The sequence below is a fragment of the Cavia porcellus genome, unplaced genomic scaffold (genome assembly GCF_034190915.1).
Source record: "Cavia porcellus strain 051 isolate PalLab524CR breed Dunkin Hartley unplaced genomic scaffold, mCavPor4.1 scaffold_1, whole genome shotgun sequence".
In the NCBI taxonomy this organism is placed as follows: Eukaryota; Metazoa; Chordata; class Mammalia; order Rodentia; family Caviidae; genus Cavia; species Cavia porcellus.
In genome coordinates, this window is record NW_026947484.1 from 83,974,934 (window position 1) to 83,994,436 (window position 19,503).

Consider the following 19,503-nt stretch of genomic DNA (forward strand, 5'->3'; position numbering starts at 1 on the left):
GCAATTCATTTTCGAATGCCTATAGCACTATTCTTACATTGGTGTCAGACTTGTTTTATGTTGTCTTGTTTTCTGTATTTACAGTCTTTCCAAGTCAGGGATCAATGTGCTGCATTCCTTGGGTTGCACACACCTCAGTATTAATACTGAAGTGGTTACCAACAGCCCTAATGATTCATCCTCAGTTCTAACGTTTTTCTTCTCATACATGAGGTTCTCTATTCTGATTCCACAACAGCAACTCTTCCTGCCTGGAGAGCACTTTATCTTCCCTCTTTTTCTAAATCTTTGCTTTTAAGGTTCCACTCAAACCTCACTCTTCCTAATCTCCTCTCACCAGAGATCTTTCTGAAGTATTTCTACCTGTGCTTACCACCACACGTTAGAGCAGTGATGGCCAATAGAGCTTTTCAGGATGCCAACAGCCCGCTGTGACATGCACGACACAGGTTCGCCACCACTGCACCAGAGTGTGTACCATCCCTTTGGCCACTAGCTACATCTGGCTGACAGTTCCTTAAATGCTGTTCATTATAAATTATCTTTTTATTTGACACTTGCTTATTGTAGGAACATCTGAATAGATATAAACTACTTGGAAGATTATGGGTAATGTTACTGTAAAAGTGACCCACTTTCTCAAAATCAAAGATAGTTAATCACAGCTACCCCAAAACAGAATTTTATTTTGTGTAAGATAATTATATTTAGCTTCATTTAGAACACCTATTGTTTATGTAGAACAATTATTAGATGATAGAATCTGCTTTTACTAAATAGAATCTTATTTACTCCAATCTGAAGATGTGCTTTAATACTAATAGGACAGCAAATAAAACACAAAGAGGCTAAAAACAACTTTTTAAACAGCAACATGTATAAAGAAGAAGCATAAGAAGTACACTAAAAGATGCTCTTTTTTTTTGAATGCAGATATTAAAATGTAAGTGGAATATCTAAATCTATGATTTTCAATAAGGAAAAAACATAAAAAGATCGCATGATACTTTAGATCCCATATTTCTTTCTGGAGGCATGTATTTTATCCAGCTAAGGGAATTCTGGTTAAAATTGTAACATACAGTACTGTGCTTGTTAACTGCTCCCACAGCTTACAGAACTGTTCTGAATCTCTGCCAGGGAGACATAATAAAGAACAAATGCTGCTGCTTCTTTACATACACTCAATTAACAGAATATGGGAAAGAAAAAGGAATTTTCGTCAAGATAGGTTCCAAAAACATAGGACTTTAAAAGATCTTTCTTTTTAAGAAATTAGCAAATAGACACTTTGAAGAAAACATTTAAATGGTTGCTAGCATTCTAACTACACCAGCCTATAGGATTCAGGGATAAATCCCTGAATTTAATGAATTTCAAAAAAAATTATTACTCCACATATGGTAGATATGATGAACATAAGAAAAAGTCCAAATCCCATTACATTGAAATAATATTCCCAGTTATACCATATTGGAATACTAAGAAAATCTAGGTTTTGTGGTTTTGTATTAAAGTTTGGTCAAAAAAAAATTAACTGAATCTTTAGACTCTAAGGCAAAAATCATACATTATTCATCTTCGTAGCCCCTGAGTCTAGCAATGTACCTGGCACACAAGATAACTCAGTAAATGTCTGTTGCATGAGATGATGTGAATACAAAGCAAGAAATGGACAAAGACCACCAAAGAGGCAGGTATTAGAGTTCCCAAACTTTATTTTGGATACAGCCTAATATGTTTCAAGAAGATCTCCCATGTTTTCATGGACATTTAGGAGAAGGATCTTTACTTCAAAAGTTTGTTTGTTTGTTCTTTAAAGGAAATTATAATCCTTGATCTGTGGGATTGCAATTGGTTGCTGTGGGAATGATTACAGATCAAGGGCAAAGCCATTATATTCTTTTGCAAGAGCAAAGGAACAAAAATGTTCTTCTCATGCAATATGTTAATGATCAAACTACTGGGAGAGAAACAGTGAAGTTTCTAGTCATTGTGAAACTTGCTGATGGGTTCCTAGATTTAGGAAAAGATGATTCTACACACGGATCAGAGTGGGCTTGAGACATGAACTCTCCAGGTCATTTTTCTCTCTAGACATGGAGACAGGAGCAAAGTGAGTTCTGTATTCAGCATTCTCCAGCTGCTTCGTTTGAGGTAGGGCAGGGGCTTCCCTGTCGTGCAGAGAACCATGGACAGGGGGCTTGATCTCTTGCACTGTCCTGACAAATGTTGCCCAAGGGAAGTCACCAAGGAAAAAGGCATTCTCCACACAGAGTGAGACCCACTCCTGAGCCGCTACTGTTGCTGTTCTCATCTTGATGGCCTGGGGATGTCTGCTGCAGCACATCAGCTGCAGTGAGGGTACAATCTAACAAAGCATCCTTACTCATGACTTAGTGATAAGCATCCTGATGACTTAAAATTATACTCAGGAAGAGGGAGTCACAAAAAACAGAACAGGCTCCTGTGTGCATCTTTGTTCTGCAGTCATTCTAGAAACACAGTGCTAATAACAAGGATACCTGGACCACTAAGGTACATACCCTGCCCCCTAAGAAAGTATGGATTCCAGTGGGACCAACAAAACTAAGAAAAGCAATGAGGATTTGAAGATTCTACATCCCTTTGTACTTTCTCAACTGAGCAGAGATCAAAGTAAATTTGTCACATGCACAGTGATAGGCACTTATGTCATTTTGCTCTTGGCCTACTACTCAAGCCAGTAGGTGGAATCTCTCAGACTGACAGCAGAATTTTCCAATGACTCCAAAGTGGAATTAGTTCCCTCTCTCAAGTTTTAAAAGGCAATAAAAAAGTAAATATTTATCATATGTATGAGGGGACCCAGTGGTTCTCTTAATTCTTTGTGATATACCTGTTTAATAGTCAAATATAAAGTGTGTCTACTTAATTTTTTAATTTAAAAGCATGAATTTTATATGTGAATTTTTAATAAGCAAATGACACAGAATAAAAATTTGACACAAATATGTATTTTGTCTAAAATTGCTTGTTTTTTTTCATTCATAAAAACTTTTTTTACGATTCTTGGTGGTACCCAAATTACAAGTATTGTTTATAACTTGAGTTCTCACAAATAAAACAAATCTTTACTTATCCATGGTAGCATGACTTTAAAATGTACTATATCCTTTTTCCCCAGAAAACATTTTTCTTTATTCATATAGAAAACCTATATGAAAAAACATCATCTCTTACACAGTATTCGATGAGAAACTTGCTAAGAGACTTCAGCTCCATTGCTTCCTGATCCTGACAATATCTTTTTTCCAGTAAAACAACAGAGCCAGACTAGATTCAGAGATTTTAAAGATCCGTGAATGCAGCTATGCAGCAGAAACTCTGGCACTGGATTCAGACTACAGGAGTTTTAAGAAGGACTGTTCTTTTTAAAAACAAAAATAATAGAATTCCTGAGCTGTGACAGGATCAATGTGGAAGGGACAGCCAAGAAACAGAAAAGGCAATCAATGCTCAGTTGCACAGCAACACTGACTCTGTCCAACACCTAGGCTGAAAACTTTTATTCTCCTCCTGCACTGAAGGACAAGGAGGTCAATTAATTATTGGGGGTTGGGGGTGGGTAGAGGCTAAGTTCTCTTAGCACAACCCTAACTGCCAGTAATACAAAGGGAGGCATCATTTCACTGTTCATTAACTGTGCTAATTACACTTTCTCCATCACTGCAGCCACGTCTGCATTCCGGAGTTACTGAAGCCCAATAAAGCAGAGGGGACCTCAGCGTCCAGGGTGGGGGCTGGGGGCACAACACAGGGCCACAGTGGGAAACTGGGCACCAGAACGGACCTTTATGACCTCTATGTCCAAAGAGCCTTTATAGTAAGCAGATAAACGTATTTTAGAGTGGGAGAGAAACTCTAAAAGGTCCCCTAGTCTAATCACTTATCAGTTCATTAAGCTATATGGCAATTGTCATACTGTTCATTTTCACAAAAATAAAAGCTGGGGCTAAAGCAAACAAAATAACAACAAAAAGCCCTCAGGCGAATGGAAATAAACCTAACAGGCAATGAGTCTGTGTGCTGCTGACATTTTGAAACATGCAAACTTCTGATTGAAAAGATACAGTTCCGATCTTTTCAATTCATTTAGCAACTCTGATAGGACATTGATTTGTAGGAACATAATGAAGACTTATAGATGAAACAATGTTTTTAAAATCTTAAAGGTGTTACTTTATATCATTTGTACAATTTAAATAGATTTTCCCAGCTTAATTTGTTGTAGTGAACAAGTCTTTCTTTCATCTTTGGGTCTTATCTAAATGAGTCAGAATCTGACGTGTGATCAGAGAGGAGGTACCTTGCCAGGACATGTCTTCACGTTTAATCTGTAGAATGAGATGAGTAGGGAGACCCCGGTCTGTAGTTTAAAATCCAAGGCCAAGATAAGAAACAAATCAATACTAACCATCTGCTCTGAGAGTTAAGCCCAGGGCTTGTCTCACACATTCCATTTTCTTCAAACATCCGCTTCTTCCTCCTCTCTACTTCCAGTGTACGGTCAAGGGCAGAAGAGGCACTTACCATGAGTTAATGGAAGCAGGTAGGTGAGCTTTTTATTTTGAGCCCAACTACCAGAATCTATTTTTCTGTTTGACAGGGTTCAAATGGAGAAAGGAGGGTTAGTTATAACTTTTTAGGGATAAGTTATAACCTGTTCCCCATCCTCAAACTTGCTATTTTATTCTCTCTTCCTCCTACTCCACTGCCCCTTCTCCATCTCTTTTTACTGCTAGAGATTGAATCCAGGGTTTTAAACTTGCTATGCCCACCCTAAATCTACTAATTTTTTTTTAAAAGAAACAAGGACGTGAAACTAGATACTGAGTCTAAAGATTCTTAGTTAAAAAAAAATAATTTTGCCATTGTTATTGATCAAAGAATATCTCTGACACTGAAAAACAAAAATAAAATGATATCAACCAGAAAAATGGACAATGTGCCTTATCTAGGGTCTTGTGACTATTTTGAGATCACCAAAGTAAAGTTAATGGCATAAAACTTGTTCACAGTGAAAATTATTATGCAAGGAACTCAATTACCAGAGGTAACTACAGTGGCTACAGTACGACCCAGACACCAAACCAAGTTGACTTCATATCCCAGGCTCTGTCATTTATTGGCTATTTGATTTTGAGCAAGTTAATTAATTTTGCTGTGGCTCAGTATCTGTTCTTATATCAGTAGCTGTGAGCCAATGGCATGCATTTGCAGTTATCACGGAAAGCACTAAAATGTTCATCACGATCATACATGGATAGTACCTACAAAGAAAAACTGAATTGAGTTAACATATGAGATGTATTTCAAAAAGTTTGTGACCCATGGTGAATGCTAAGTTTGCTATCTTATTATACTTGCAAAGCACTAAGTATATTTTGAAGCTCTGTAGAAAGTGTATTACTATCATAATATTAAATTATTGTGTATTTTAATACCAAAGAAAAGCAAATGGAAAAAAAATTCTTAAAACTTGCAAGAAAAGAAAGGAGTGCTGGGAAGGAAGGAAGGAGGGGACAGGAAAGGAAAAAAAGGAGAAGAATGAATCAAATCAAAGGTCTCCGTGAACCTCTGGCTGGAGTCTGGAGGACTGATGAATGCTTGCTATTAAGGAAACTTACTCAGCAAGTGAGAAATAATTAAGTTCTGATTGTGCTGCATGCATGAACTTCTTAGTGAAAACCAAATACTCCAATTGCTGCATCTGTGATGATTAAGAGACTAATACTTCCCAAAGGATAGCCAAATCTGAAAATTCCCATAATGTCCCAATGCTTATACCCTTGTTTTTCATCCTTTCTCTACTCTCCAAGCATGGTGATGTGCCCAAAAATTATTTTTTTCAAAAAGAAAAGAAACTATGCCAAGTAATAAAGCTGCTCCCCTTTTTCAAATTTAAAAAGAAATACATGAATAAGCAAAACCATCCTTGTGATTTAATGGAGCAAAAGGTTTTCTGCATCCAAATGCCACCACATTGTGATAGCTGTGTGAAAATTCTCCCCAAAAGTTAATTCTGAGAAGAAATATAAACATGGATGTACTCAGTCATTCCTCTGGGTGCTTGCAGCTTTAGCAGCAGAGGTAGGAAGTAATTTCCATGATTTGAGCATTCTTTTGGGATCACCCAATGCAGACTCTGTAACCTAGCATCATGAGTCTCCAAGGGTGTGGCCACCTTTCTACTCTTCATGCCTCAGCATCATTACTGTGATGTTGGAGTGAGAGCCACATACCAGGCTAGGTTCCTTGCACAAGCCAGGCTTCTCACTGCTAGGATTTTGCATACCCATCTCCTGCATGTATTTTTGTATTTCTAGCAAGTGGATGCTCTCAGGAAGACTCTCCTCAATACTCTGCTACTTCCAACATCCATTTACAGTTAGGGCTTGGTTCTGTCTATTTCTCCCAGGAGAAGGGTGAATCTTGCAGGGATAGAACTGATTTCTTGAGTCATTTTTTGTGCTCCAGTAAAAGTTTGTCAAACAATGAAGTCATTCAAATTACTCTTCTTACAAACAAAGAAGCCAAGATCAGGGGAATTAAATGATGTGTCCAGGGGCATTAAAATTCATTGCAGACAAACCATAATAGTTTCTACTCATCAATAAAAATGAGTTCTTTTCTACTTCTTTCCCTGGGCTTTTTAATAATTCCCAGAAATGACAATATATGAAAAATTAAGAAACAAACTCAGCAGCCACCACAGTCACCCTTCACCCTTGTCACGTGTTACCTTTTCCTACTTCCACAGAGTTCTGTCTTGTAAAAATAAGAAGGGAATATTCCAGAAGGAAAATATAACTTAGGAAAAGAAATTAATGCTATCAAGTGACTAACAAGCCATGAGTATTGAGGTCTACGAAACAAGAGGCATTTCTATACTATATACAGAGAGCAAGAGGTTAGTTGCTTCACATACATTCACCTCCGTTACAAATTCATGATTACACACCCATCATTTCATTTGAAACAAGCAAGCACCAAAATAAAGTGATGTAAACAGCTCAGGGTTAAGTTACATAGCTACTACCTGGTTGAGTGAAAATATGAACAAATTGATTTCAAAGACTTTTCCAGCACCTGCCATCAGGCTTCATTAAATACACATTTACCACTATAGCCCTAAAATTCTAACTTCACTTTCAAATCAAAATGAAGCTGAAAACCCAGTGTCTTTTCTATATCTTGCTGTAATGTTCTTTCATAGCTCAAATCTTGCTTTGGAATTGCAGAACTTCAGGATTGTTTCATGAGGTCTTTGAGCTCCACGTGGGAGCAGCTGGAAAGACGTTTTGGTCAATGCTCAGCAGTGGTCATAGGTCAGTTAGAAATAGGGAGTCCATAGGAATCAAGGATTGAGAAATAGAAAACTAGGTTTATGTGGGATTACCCCAAGATGAGTACAATTCTGGAGTGGGGGGAGAAAAGAAAAGGAAAAAAAAAAAAGAGGCTCAAGCATGAAAAACAGAAGTTTAATACTGTCAGGAAAAGAAAATCTGAGGTTTAAAAAAAAAGTGCATGAAAGAACAAACATTTAAAAAGTCTCAACAGAAACAATCTTTGAAACTTAAGAAATTGGCTACAGTTTTGAATTCTAATAGCCACAGAAATTCAGCAAAATACAAAGATTAAAAACACACATAAATATGCTTATTTTGGATGTAGTGTTGCTTCTAAGGTGAGCTGCTCTGAGAGTGTGTGTGCATGTGTGCATGTGTGCGTGTGTGTGTGCGTGTGCATGTCCCCTACTAGATTTGTTTACAAGTTGCAGATCAGCAGCCAGCTGGGAATGGACTCTTTGTACCTTGCTATCTTACTTGGCGAGGCTGGCCCTTAGCTGTGGAATAAAGAGAGCATCTTCTCAGATTGCCAACCCATCTCTACTCTAAAAGCTACACTGGGAGTTTAATCAGTAGGTACTTTAGAGTTAAATTTGAGGGGTCTGAATTAAAATACATTTGCTTCTGCACAGTATAAAGATAATAACAGTCTATTTTCTGGGGAAAAAAGCCTGAAAATCAGGCTTCACTGCTGACAGAGGATGTGGGATGTGGACAGAGAAGAGTGGCTGTTTTAACGGAAAGACACTCTTTGTTGTATTTGCTTCTGCTGCTGGTATGAGCAATTTTGATGACAACAAAGAGTCTCTCTAAACTGTAAATTTAGTTAGAAATTGATCCAGACACACACTTTGGTTAATCATCTGCTGTGGGTCCAGTGGAGAGCCTATTGCCACATGGCCAGCAGCATACAGAGGAGCCAAAATATGTCACCAACAGTAGTCATGACACAGCCTGGCACCAGCATGTGACACGGAGCAAAACAGTAAGCGCTAACTGTGTTGGTTTAAACTAAAAAGATTTCTTTTCCTCTTTCCTTATACTGGTTTCAGTAAATCCCTAGTGCTTTGGTCTCTGACAAAAAATTTTCATGGTTTCATTAACTCTAAGAAATACATTTTCCCCTACATTGTAACATCTGTGAAATTGATGTGTACCTTCAAATTAATGACAAATTCGAATCATATCAACAGCATAAATGGTTTTTGTTTTTCTTAGGAATACACTTAACTGCAGGGCAACTTAAAACTGATACTATCTACACGTGATGGAACAAGGTACAGCTAGCAAGACTACGGACCACTTATACCAAGGACTCTGATAAACATTTATGTGTTCATTTATTTCACATGACTTTATAAAGTAAGTACTGTGATCACTTCCTTTGCAGAGAGGAACAAACTAAAATACAAAGAGGCCCTGTTATTTGTGTAAGGTGAAGAGCCTGAGCCAGGTTTCAACTGAGGCACTGTGACTCCAGCCCCTGTGCCCTTGGCCACTCTGCAATTCTATCCAGTTGGCCCTGAGGGCCAGACAAAGTGTCAGGATCCAATTTGGGAGGCAGAAAGGCCACTTGGTTCTTCTGAAGTGGTTAGACTTTTCACCCCCACCTCCAAGGTGAGAGCTTCTGCAGATTCTGATTTAAAATATTAAATTTAGCCATACGCTTCCCTCAACTTGATTTATCCAAGTCAGACAGGGAAAAATTGTCATGTTTTTTTCTTTGACGAAATCATTCTTTCATTCTATTATACAAACCACCATAATCATTCAAAATGCAAAATAAAACAGAAATCTCTTATGGCTCACATATCAAAAATGCTTAAAAATGGAGGCCTTACCTTGTGGATTCAGCTTTTCAAATTCACATTAAAGATAAAAACAGATCTTTGTCACCTACTACTTTGCCTTTCAGGAAAATCAGAGAGATCTGGAAAATCCCCGTACATTCAAAGCTTGGCCCAAAACAAAAACAATTCAAAACAAACAAAATGTGTATGTGTGTGTGTGTCGCTTAGCTTCTTATTGGTGTGTGTATAATGCTCTATGGCAGGTCCACTGTTGTGAATTCATATACAAATTATAAACGAAACGAAAGCAGATATGACAAGTGGTTTACAGAATGTTTACTAATGGTGCCTTTGTTCCTGAAATGTGCTCTGACACACACTGCCACTTAGCCCAGCAGCATGTTCCTAGGGGAAGAAGAAATGTTTTCTTTTGTGGTCACTGCTTTGATGACACAGAGAAAACAATGTTTACTGTTGGGAATGGACATACTATCTTACAGAGAAAAGGAGTGCTTCCTTAGCATATGGCAAAAAACCGAAGCTTTTTCAGGGGACAGTCATGCAACACAAATTGGTCACTATGATATTTTCACTGAAATCTTCAGTAGGTCATTTTGATCTAGCTGGAGACTAAGACTCCTAGCCTGTATAAGCAAAAATAACAAAAAGAATAAATGATTTAGGTAAGTGAAGAAGAACACGACCTATCTTGGTGGCTCTAGGCTAGTAGATCAGTGACCCTGAGGGTAAAGTAATTCATTTCCTATGTTTCTTACCTCTATGTTAAGATTAAGCCACATGATCTCTGAGGTCTCTTCAGTTCTACACATTTAAAAATATAATCTAAGCAATGCTTTTTCATGTCTCTACATGTCTCAACAGTATCTCAATGGATCTCATTTATTAAGGAAACAGTTTATCTTTTTTCCTTTACTTGTCTCACTAAAGTGTTATGAAGATTTATCTTTACCCAACAAAGTTATAATACACATTCTGCAATAAAAAAAGGACAGGATGCTGCTGGTATCTGCACTGTTTCACATAAGAACCCCATTACTGTCAGCAGAGACAGGAGTTGTAAGAACGCCGCCAGAGAGGTAGGAAACGAGTCTTAGCACTTTTGGATGAAAAATGCTGGATCACATGTAAGCACTGAGATCAAAGGTAATCCATTCATACAGACAGCAGCACGGAAGTGGGGGGGATTTTCAACAGGAAAACATAGGTCAAAGGTGTTCTTCAAGTGGGACTTCTATGAAACACAGTTTGTTATTTCTTTCCAATCGCAGCAAAAAGATTGCTCAGAGAAGCTTTTATATACGGTTTACAGGACAAGAGAACTTGCACTGATAAATCTGAAATCAAATGTTTAACAACTGGCCATGTCTGTGTAACTACCACAGCAGGGGGAATCATGATTTAAAAAGTAACTTATAAGGGACTGCCAGAAACTTGGAATAAACTTTGTTGTGGGTTGTTTTAAAAGCAGGTTATTTCCTTAACTAAGACCACGGAATGTGGAAGAGCTAAAATTACATGACGCAGATTTGAGAATTTACTTCAGTATCTCTGTGGGAAACTGTCTTGACAACCAAATTAGGCACCAGTTTTACAACTTCTCTAGCTTTGTAGCGTTTTCAGGTAATGAATGACCATTGGGATACCCGTGTTAAGAGTCTTGACCAATAGGAACAGGAAAACGCATCTACTAAACAGCATATTCAATTTTGTCTAGAAAAATGGGAAGAATGTATATAACTGAGGTTGTTTTCATACCATTTACAGAGCAAAGAAATGCTGCAACAGTATGCAAAAGTCAGAACACCTGTGCTTCTCAAAGTGCTGTTCATATAGGAAATGAACATACACGTGCCTAAAAAGAACTACTTTCTGTTCCCCTCATCATTCTTCCTTTCCCCAGGTTCTACTTTCCCCATTTTATACACTGATAGTATATTAATGCCCTAAGAAACCACCTAATCAATACAATGTACTCTGTCTTACACTTATCAGACCATGAAAACATGTTTATCATAGAATTATATTTTGTAATTTTTTGTTGGCATTTATGTTTGCAAATTTCTTGAGAATACGAAGAACCTTAAAACATAAATTTTTACCTTATTATGAACACCTGATAGCTTTAACATAAATGAGCATAATCATCTCTTTACAACAAAGCTTTTAGTCCTTTCCTTAACCAAGAAGTCCAGGCTTCTAACTTGGTCTCCTGCTATATGTGCACATGTGGTGTTTATACACATGTGCACATATACTGTCTAATTTTCACAGCAAAATTCTTTACAAAGGAGAAATTTATAGTTAAATAATCATGAAAAGATAAATCATACAAAGAATGCAAAGCACAATGCAAATCTGTCTAGGTTGAACCCTATATCCTTTCCACCATGAAGCCACCGCAAACTTACCTTTACATTAGTGAGAATAGCACTGGAAGCTCTTTATGATTTCTGGCTCTCCTTATCTTTAATTTCACCCAACTCTTTCATAAATAGTTTGCTCCATCGTAAGTCTACTAAGAACCACCTCTCCACATATCCTTCTAGTTCAAAAACTACCAGGGCATTACTGTTAAAATGTAGATTCTAAATCCATAGGTCAAGGGAAGGACCTAAAATTCTGCATTTCTATAAATTACTAAGTGGTGTTGATGTGCTGGTTTGTACTCCCCACCTGGAGTATGAAACTTCCAGAGCATCGTTTCCCTGCCGTCTCTGAACCTTCCCTTCACAGTGTGCTTTCACTGCCCTTCTTGACTGCACTTATAAACACCTCCCTTCCATACCTCTCTAGTTCTCTATCGCCTGCTGACATTCATGGAAATTCTAGAAACATGCAATTAGCTTTTAGGATTTATTCCGTGGCATACTTTGGATTATTTTTGTATGTATATATTTGTCTTGGTCAACTAGACATCTTAGAAGTATTGTTTCTTAATATCTTTTCTATTTCTCTTTGCATTCAACACAGGACTGTTGTTGCACTGTAGTGCAGCGGATAATTACTGGTTCATCTTCTGAGCTCAGAAGCCCTTTACATTACACGCTTTCCCTTCCCCATCCAGGGTTCTCTGTCATTCAGCATTTGATTAACAATAAAAATCTAGTCTCTTTCTTTAGGGACCTCTATGTAGATAAAAATATGATAAATAATCATGCTTTCTGTGGGTGGGTGGGTCACACAGCAGCTGGCCTGCAGAGCAGAAAGACTGAAGTCAGCACAGAGAACCACCATGACGCCAGTTCCCAGGAAGAAGTCAGGAAAATGACACAGCCTTCCAGATCTGGGTGATGGCTCTTAAGGTTTCCCTGTACTCTTAGCCCTCGCCTTATGATAAATTAAGAGCTCTTTTCCTTTAGCTTAAGGATGTCCTATGGCTACAGTTCCTTAATCAATCTGAACTACAGTAGATAGAGTGTGTTTAGCTAATGATGACTGTGATGATTTCTTGTCCATGGAATCTCAAATGCAGCAATCTACTTGCCAGGAAATGATGAAATGAAGATCATGTTGTGTAATACATTACCCTAAAACAATGACATTTTTCAATTGAAGTAATCAGAGTGTTTTCCTAAAATGTTCTTTTAAAATGGAGGCTCCTAAAAACCATGACTGACATACTGAACCATCATTTCTGGAGTTGAGACCAGGAATTTGAATTTTAAGTAGGCTTCTAAAGTAATGCTGAAGCACTAAGATTTTGTTTAACATGATCTGCAGTATTATTCTGATTCAGTCTGAAGTTTCACCAACGAATGCATTGACTTTGACAGTCCTATGAGCTTATGGGTAGAGAGGAGCTTTCTTCTCTGCACTGCAGTAGTCACACTATAAACTGTGACCACTTAAATTCTAGTAGGAATATTTTAGTCTCATGTCAGAACTGAAAACCGAAAGTGTTTATAAAGATCTTCAGAGATGGTGTTACAATAATTTCTCAGGCTCTTTTTCTAGTTGTCATTGAACCCAGTGATACGGTGCAATGGCCTTTGTAATAAAGGAGAACTCTTGTACAATCTAATTATTCTGTGCTTTGAGGGAAATCTGCTTTCCCTATTTTGACCTCAGGATCTGTACAAGCAGTTTTCATGCTTTTAACCTCAGTTTCAGTCTTAGAACCAGAGTGACAAACGTGGCTTCATACATCTTGTATGGTCCTAGCAAACATTAATTTACGTGATTATGCCAAAATAATTAGGTGTTTGAAAACAGTATGAGTCTTCTTTCCATTTTCTTCTCCAAAAACCAATCAAAATGCATTCACATTTATATGGAGGTTAATAGGAAAAAATCCTTGAAATTGTTGCTCTGAAATAGTATACAGAGGCCTTAATTTTATTACCACAAATGAGAATAGCATTTAAGTATCTCCTTCATGGCTGTTAAGGCACAGTAGAGTCAGTGCATGCCCAGTGAGCTGTAATCACAGGTCATCATCATGACCAATGGTGAAGACCCAGTGTGGGCTATCATGTCAATGGCTTAGGCTATTGGGGGAGTTGTTAAATGAAAGCCTTGCCAGCATGTAGTTCATAACTATTTTTAAGGAGCACTTGTGATCTAATGGCTAAATGAGGGTTATTAGAGAAGCTGTCCATGTAGAATTTCTTGAGAAATCCCATATTCAAAGGAGACCAGTTATTGCATTCGATGTATACATCTGAAATTATTTGTGTAATGCAAACACATATTATTATGAAGGTAGAAAGTTATACTGCTGGTGCGATAACAGCGTAATAAGCAATTGAGTTGTCACATTTTTATCTCATATTCACAAATAAAAGATTTAGAGCAGAGCCATGACAAGAAATCATGCAGCAAAATAGTAAGAATCGTAACAATAATAAATGTTGGATTTGGGTTGTAAAAATTCTAGTTGGTGAAAACTGACATTTAACTGTTACCCTAGAAGATAGTCATCACTCATCTTGTCTGTTAAAATTAAGTTTGCAATTTCAAGCCTCAAACTATGAACTACAAAAATGTTCTAAAGGGTATTACATAATTTTCAAAGACCAACTAAGATCTAGAGGAAAAGGAAGAAAAAAATAAAATTAGAACATTTGAGAAAATAACACGAACCATATCTAGTTTTGAATTTCTCAAAACTGAGATGGCTTCCTGAATGCTTAAACAGAATAAAGTCAGCAATAATTAAAGAACTGGTTCCACTATTGCTTCCTGTTTCAGAAATATCCAGTTTTGGCAAATTCCTGCTTCAAAAATTACACAATATTCAAATATACACATGCATATACACACACGTATAACACAAATACTTCATTTTCATAACAGAAACATTTCGAGAATTCAAAAAGAACCTTTAAGATTCTGATATTTTAAGACAGTATTCAATTCTCCACTTCTTCAGAAGTAGTCAACTTTCTGAAATGCAGTACCACCTTAAAATTAGTGCTAGTATAATTTTAGATTGAAAAATAAAGTTCTGCCTGTGTTTTCATTACAGAGTTTTTGAGCCATGTAAAACAAAGAGTATTGAGAAATCTTATTTCTGTAATCTCTTTTTCAATGACAATTCCCACTATAAATTAATGTATTTGGCGGCTATATTATGTATTGTGAAGCTCACCAATTCAGAATTTTTTTATGAACTAAAAGCCAAAATAATAAATCAATCTCATTAAGGAACACTGAACAAACATAAACTAACATCTCTAAAAATGCAATTAAAATATTAAGAAATGCAATAGGGGGCTGGAGATTTAGCTCAGTGGCATAAGCGCCTGCCTTGCAAGCAGGCAGTCATGAGTTTGATCCCCGGTACCGATAAAAAGGAAAAAGACAAAAAAAAAAAAAAATGCAATAAACATTTTAAGTTGGTGCACATTAGACATTTTCGTATCATATTTTGAGTCATATTTAAATGAAAAAGCAGATGTTAACTTTCAAGAATATGATCAAGAAGAAGAGGGCAGCAACTCCTGAAAGTTCTGTCAACTATCAGAACTAAAAGTACTGTGCAGTACAAGGTAAGTACTGGAAGTGCGGTCAGTGTAGTGAATTACCTCATATTCCTGGGAAAACTTCAAGTTGTCATTTGCTTTCAGTCTTTCAATGTGATCGGCAAGTTCCAAGATAGGTATTGGGGGATGGCTAGCCATACCTAGTAAAAAAAGAAAGAAGAAATACATTTGAAAACCAATGAAAGTGACCTAAAGGCCTCCAAAATACAGAGGATACTGAAGTTAGAATGGCCTGAAAGGATGTGAGTAGTAGAGGTGTGTTCGGTGAGGAGGCAGGCAGACAGTTTGGTTACTCAAAGCAGGACATGCTCTGGAGGGGTGGTTTTTGTGGCCAAATAGAAAAATCACCAAGCATAGTCCCCAAACTAACTCTTCCTAGTATAAAAGAAAATGTTACCGTGGTATGAATCAATGAGGTTAGCTAGTGGAAAAACTGAAAGGCAGGCTTAATGTCAACTTCTGCTTTGAGTAATGACTATTATGTCATCACAAACTCCTTCTCCTGCACTGTGTGAAATGGAAATTGTGTGGAATTTAATGGTATAAAGCGAACTAAGAAAACAGACACATAGAAAGGCCTAAAAGAAAAAGAGTAGCAGCTTGATAGGAAACATAAAATGACTTATGAATAATCAAGGAAAACTAAGTGGAAGAATGAAGGTTACAGGCGTAACCGGAATCATCTGAACCTGCAAGGAAAATGATGGTGTGAATGATGGAGTGAATTTGTTTAAAACAATGAAATGGATATTCTGATGAACTTTCAAAAGACAGTAAAAATTGTGTCAAGTTTTTGCAGGATCCACCATATATTGTGGGCTAGGTTAAGACTGCTTTAAGATTTCACAAACCTATAGGTGACTGACATTCACATGCAAACATGGACACAAAAAATGACATGCACCACAGTTCACTGACAATAATCACTGACAACACACCAGACAGCAAACTCAACTTCAAAAATGTTTCCACTAGTAGCAGATTGTAGAGGTTGGGGTTGCAGCCCACTCCTGGACATTTACAAATGGCCACATTAACAACCCTATGGTATTTCCCACTAGGTCCCATCATTCAACCCCTAGTAAACCTACAATCTACTTCAGGTGTAAGCATCTTTGTCCACTAATGAAAAATGAATTCAGGGGAGTGAGCACACAGTGTAAGGACAAGGAAGGGGCAAAGGTGGAGGAGGAAAAGAAAGCAGAGATTGGGCTGACACATCATAGTTCAGTGGGCCAGCTGAAGATATATTGATTCCATAGACGTTGTTAAAAAGTAATCCACTGTTAGTTTTGGTAATTCCTGTGTTTTCTGCTTTCTCACTTTCCATAGAATTTGCATATTGTTTCACTCTGATTAATTCTGCAAGATAATTATGAGAAAGCATTGCTGACTCGTATCTTAGAAACATGAATTTCAGCTGGCTAGAGAAATCTGAACTAGCATGCCCCCAGGGAAGCCTCTAAAGTAGAAACATTTAGTGGGAGGAACTCAAACTGGAAGCCATGTTAACCCTGCTATCAGGGCAACCTTTTGGATGGTGTAGACTGCAGAGGGACGACCATCAAGTCCACATGACACGCAATTGCTTTATGGGCTTTTCAGAAATTGTGTCATAATTGGACCTCATCAAATGAGTTCCTTTATCTCAAATGCCAAATTATCAACTGTTTTGGCAAAGTAAATAAAAAGATATTTTCTTCTTAAAGATACTGCTTAGCAGAGTACTGTGAGTTGTATTGGTTTAGTATCAATAGCTGTGAAGTCTGCGTCTAGCTAGCTGAAACTTTAATGGAGGGCCAATAAAAATGAGTTGGTTAGAAAGAGAAACTCTTTATTGGTGATTTAACTACATATTTGGACCAAAATTTGGAGCTCTTTCTGAAACTTTTCTGTATAGCTGGTAGAATTGAATTAGTTTCCATTCTGTGTGGAAGTGGGTGGGTGACGGAGACCTGATAATTAAAGTGATCTCATCCAGCTGAGGCGCTCCCCAGTAAAAAGAATGAAATGCAAAGGCACAAGAGACATAAGGCTTATTTGGGAATGGAATGGACAGGTGTGGACATCATTACAGTGCTTTAACAAAGAAAATAATAGAGACAAAGATGTTTAGACCTTTTCGAGCGAATCGTGGGAGAGAGTTATTATCATATATGGACTGAGTGGTGGTTTGGCTAGAGAGGGAGGACACAGAGCCAATCAGGGAGGCGTAGGGGACTGAATTACTGCTCAAAGCTGCAAAAAGTAAAGCCAGTTGGAGATGGGAAAAGTATTAGTATAGCAGCAGTAGAAGACCATAATAAACAACCAAAGATGTGATCAGCATATTTACTTTGGGCATGCACTGGCACATGGTCTGCAAGTATTATTTGGAAGTCAATTACAGAGAAATCCAAGCAAATCTGTGCTTATTCTTTCTAAAACAGAATATATACCACATGCAAAGACACCATCACAGAACTAAATCATTATTTAAGGCTTGCCAATATGTACCATATTACATCAGATTTCTAGGAAAAGTAAAAATGGCAGAATGGATGTTTCACTGAAATGGGGAGACTTGGGGGAACTGCACGGCACAGGAAACACAGTCCTGGCCCAGATTACTGCACATGGGTTTTATGTTTGGCTCTATGAAGAGAGACAAATCAATTAAAAATGAGCACCTCAATCTCTTCATCTGGAAAATAAAAGTACAGAACTGGATAAGTTCTGGAGTGACTCCCTTCTTCACGACTCTCCTTTCTACCACACACTGATAGGATTTCTCAAAACAAGAAACTATTATGTAGTTGAATTGTCTACCTTTTGAATTAGCTAAGCTTAATGGCAATTTTTAGCTTGTCAAACATGTACACAGCACATTATGTTACATTATGTATTTGTAAAGACTGAATGGACATAAAAATTATGCTAAGTAATAAACCAGGAGAAAAACTAATCTGAAACTCCTTAGCTTATATTAGAAAACAATCACAAAAGATTCAAAATAATGTTGTACAATGTTTCAGAAACTTTTCTATTACTCAGTGTTGAGCATAGGATATGATACTATCAAATATATTATATTCTAAATAAAAAGGAGACACTACTAAGATAAGTTAGAGTACTAAGTTGCTCTTGCTCTATTATCTTTTCAGTCTTTTGTCTAGCTATGCAGCCAGCGCTCAGAAGGTAGAAATTAATTTATTTTTATGAGAACGGTATTTTTCACACCTGAATCTGAGGTACTTTAAAACTGCTCTTTGTAGGCTGTGCACCGGATTAGTTCAGACTATCTGCATGCAGAAGCTAAAAGCCAGTATTTTAAAAATTCAATGAACAATGGCCTCAGTCGTATGTGTATTTGTGATGGAGACAGATGGTAGCCTGTGACTCCTTTGGTTTCCCATTTAATGATCATATCAGGATGTAGGGGAATGAGATGATCTTTTCTCTGACAATATGCCTGAACCTGTTGACTCCGCATTTACCAAGTGGTAGTGCTTTAGCTGTTATTAGCAGCAAGGAATTGAAGCACTGTTATCTGATGAAGGCTTGCTAATGCCATGACCTCATCAATTCAAAGATACAGATGCATGATGCAAACGCATTTTTTACGGGGATTTGTACCTGCACATATCGGTTCTTTTTCTCTCATTTCCTTTCCCTCCTTCCCATACTTCTTACCCTCCTTATTTACAAAAGCTTTCTTGCCATTTTTCACTCTTTTCTTTTTTTCTCCCCCCCCCCCTCCTTTCTTAGTTCCCCTTCCCATTTCAACATTTTCTTCCTATTTCACAGTATCTCTTATTGATTCTGGTCCTTCTTTAAATTTTTTGTTTCTCACACCAGAGAAACAATGTGATATTTCCATGTGTTTAATTTATTTCTCTTAAGAGTATGGACTCAAGGTGCATTCATTTAGCTAGAAATGTCTTAAGCTTATCCTTCTCAATAACTGAGCAGTACTCTTGTTTTATAAAAACCCTCCACATCTTCTTTATCCATTCAGGGATTGATGTACACTGGGGCTGTTTCCAAGATTTAGCTATTGCAAACTATGCTGCTACAAACATGGGTGTGTAAATATCACTGTGGTATGATGCTTTTAATCTGGGGGGGGAAAGATACCAAGAAGGGGAATAGCTGTGTCAAATGGAACCTCTAGTTTAATTTTTTTTGCGGAATCACCACACTGATTTCCATAGTGGTTGCACCGGCCTACACTCCTACCAGCAATGAAGAAGGGTTCCTTTCGCCCCACAGCACTGCCAGCATTTCTTATTTCTTGATAATAGTATTTTGAAGGCACATAGTGAATCTGAGCAGAAT

General features: G+C 37.4%; 1 protein-coding gene across 33 annotated transcripts in view; it reads right to left on the minus strand.

Moving 5' to 3' along the window:
* Ptprd (protein tyrosine phosphatase receptor type D) overlaps window positions 1-19,503 on the minus strand; it is a 2,079,748-nt gene that overhangs the window by 81,129 nt on the left and 1,979,116 nt on the right. For all 33 annotated transcript variants that reach the window (XM_063251000.1, XM_063251078.1, XM_063251071.1 and 30 more), the window contains one exon: window positions 15,229-15,326. In XM_063251000.1, the coding sequence (XP_063107070.1) occupies window positions 15,229-15,326 (98 nt within the window). The remainder of the gene's footprint in view (window positions 1-15,228; window positions 15,327-19,503) is intronic.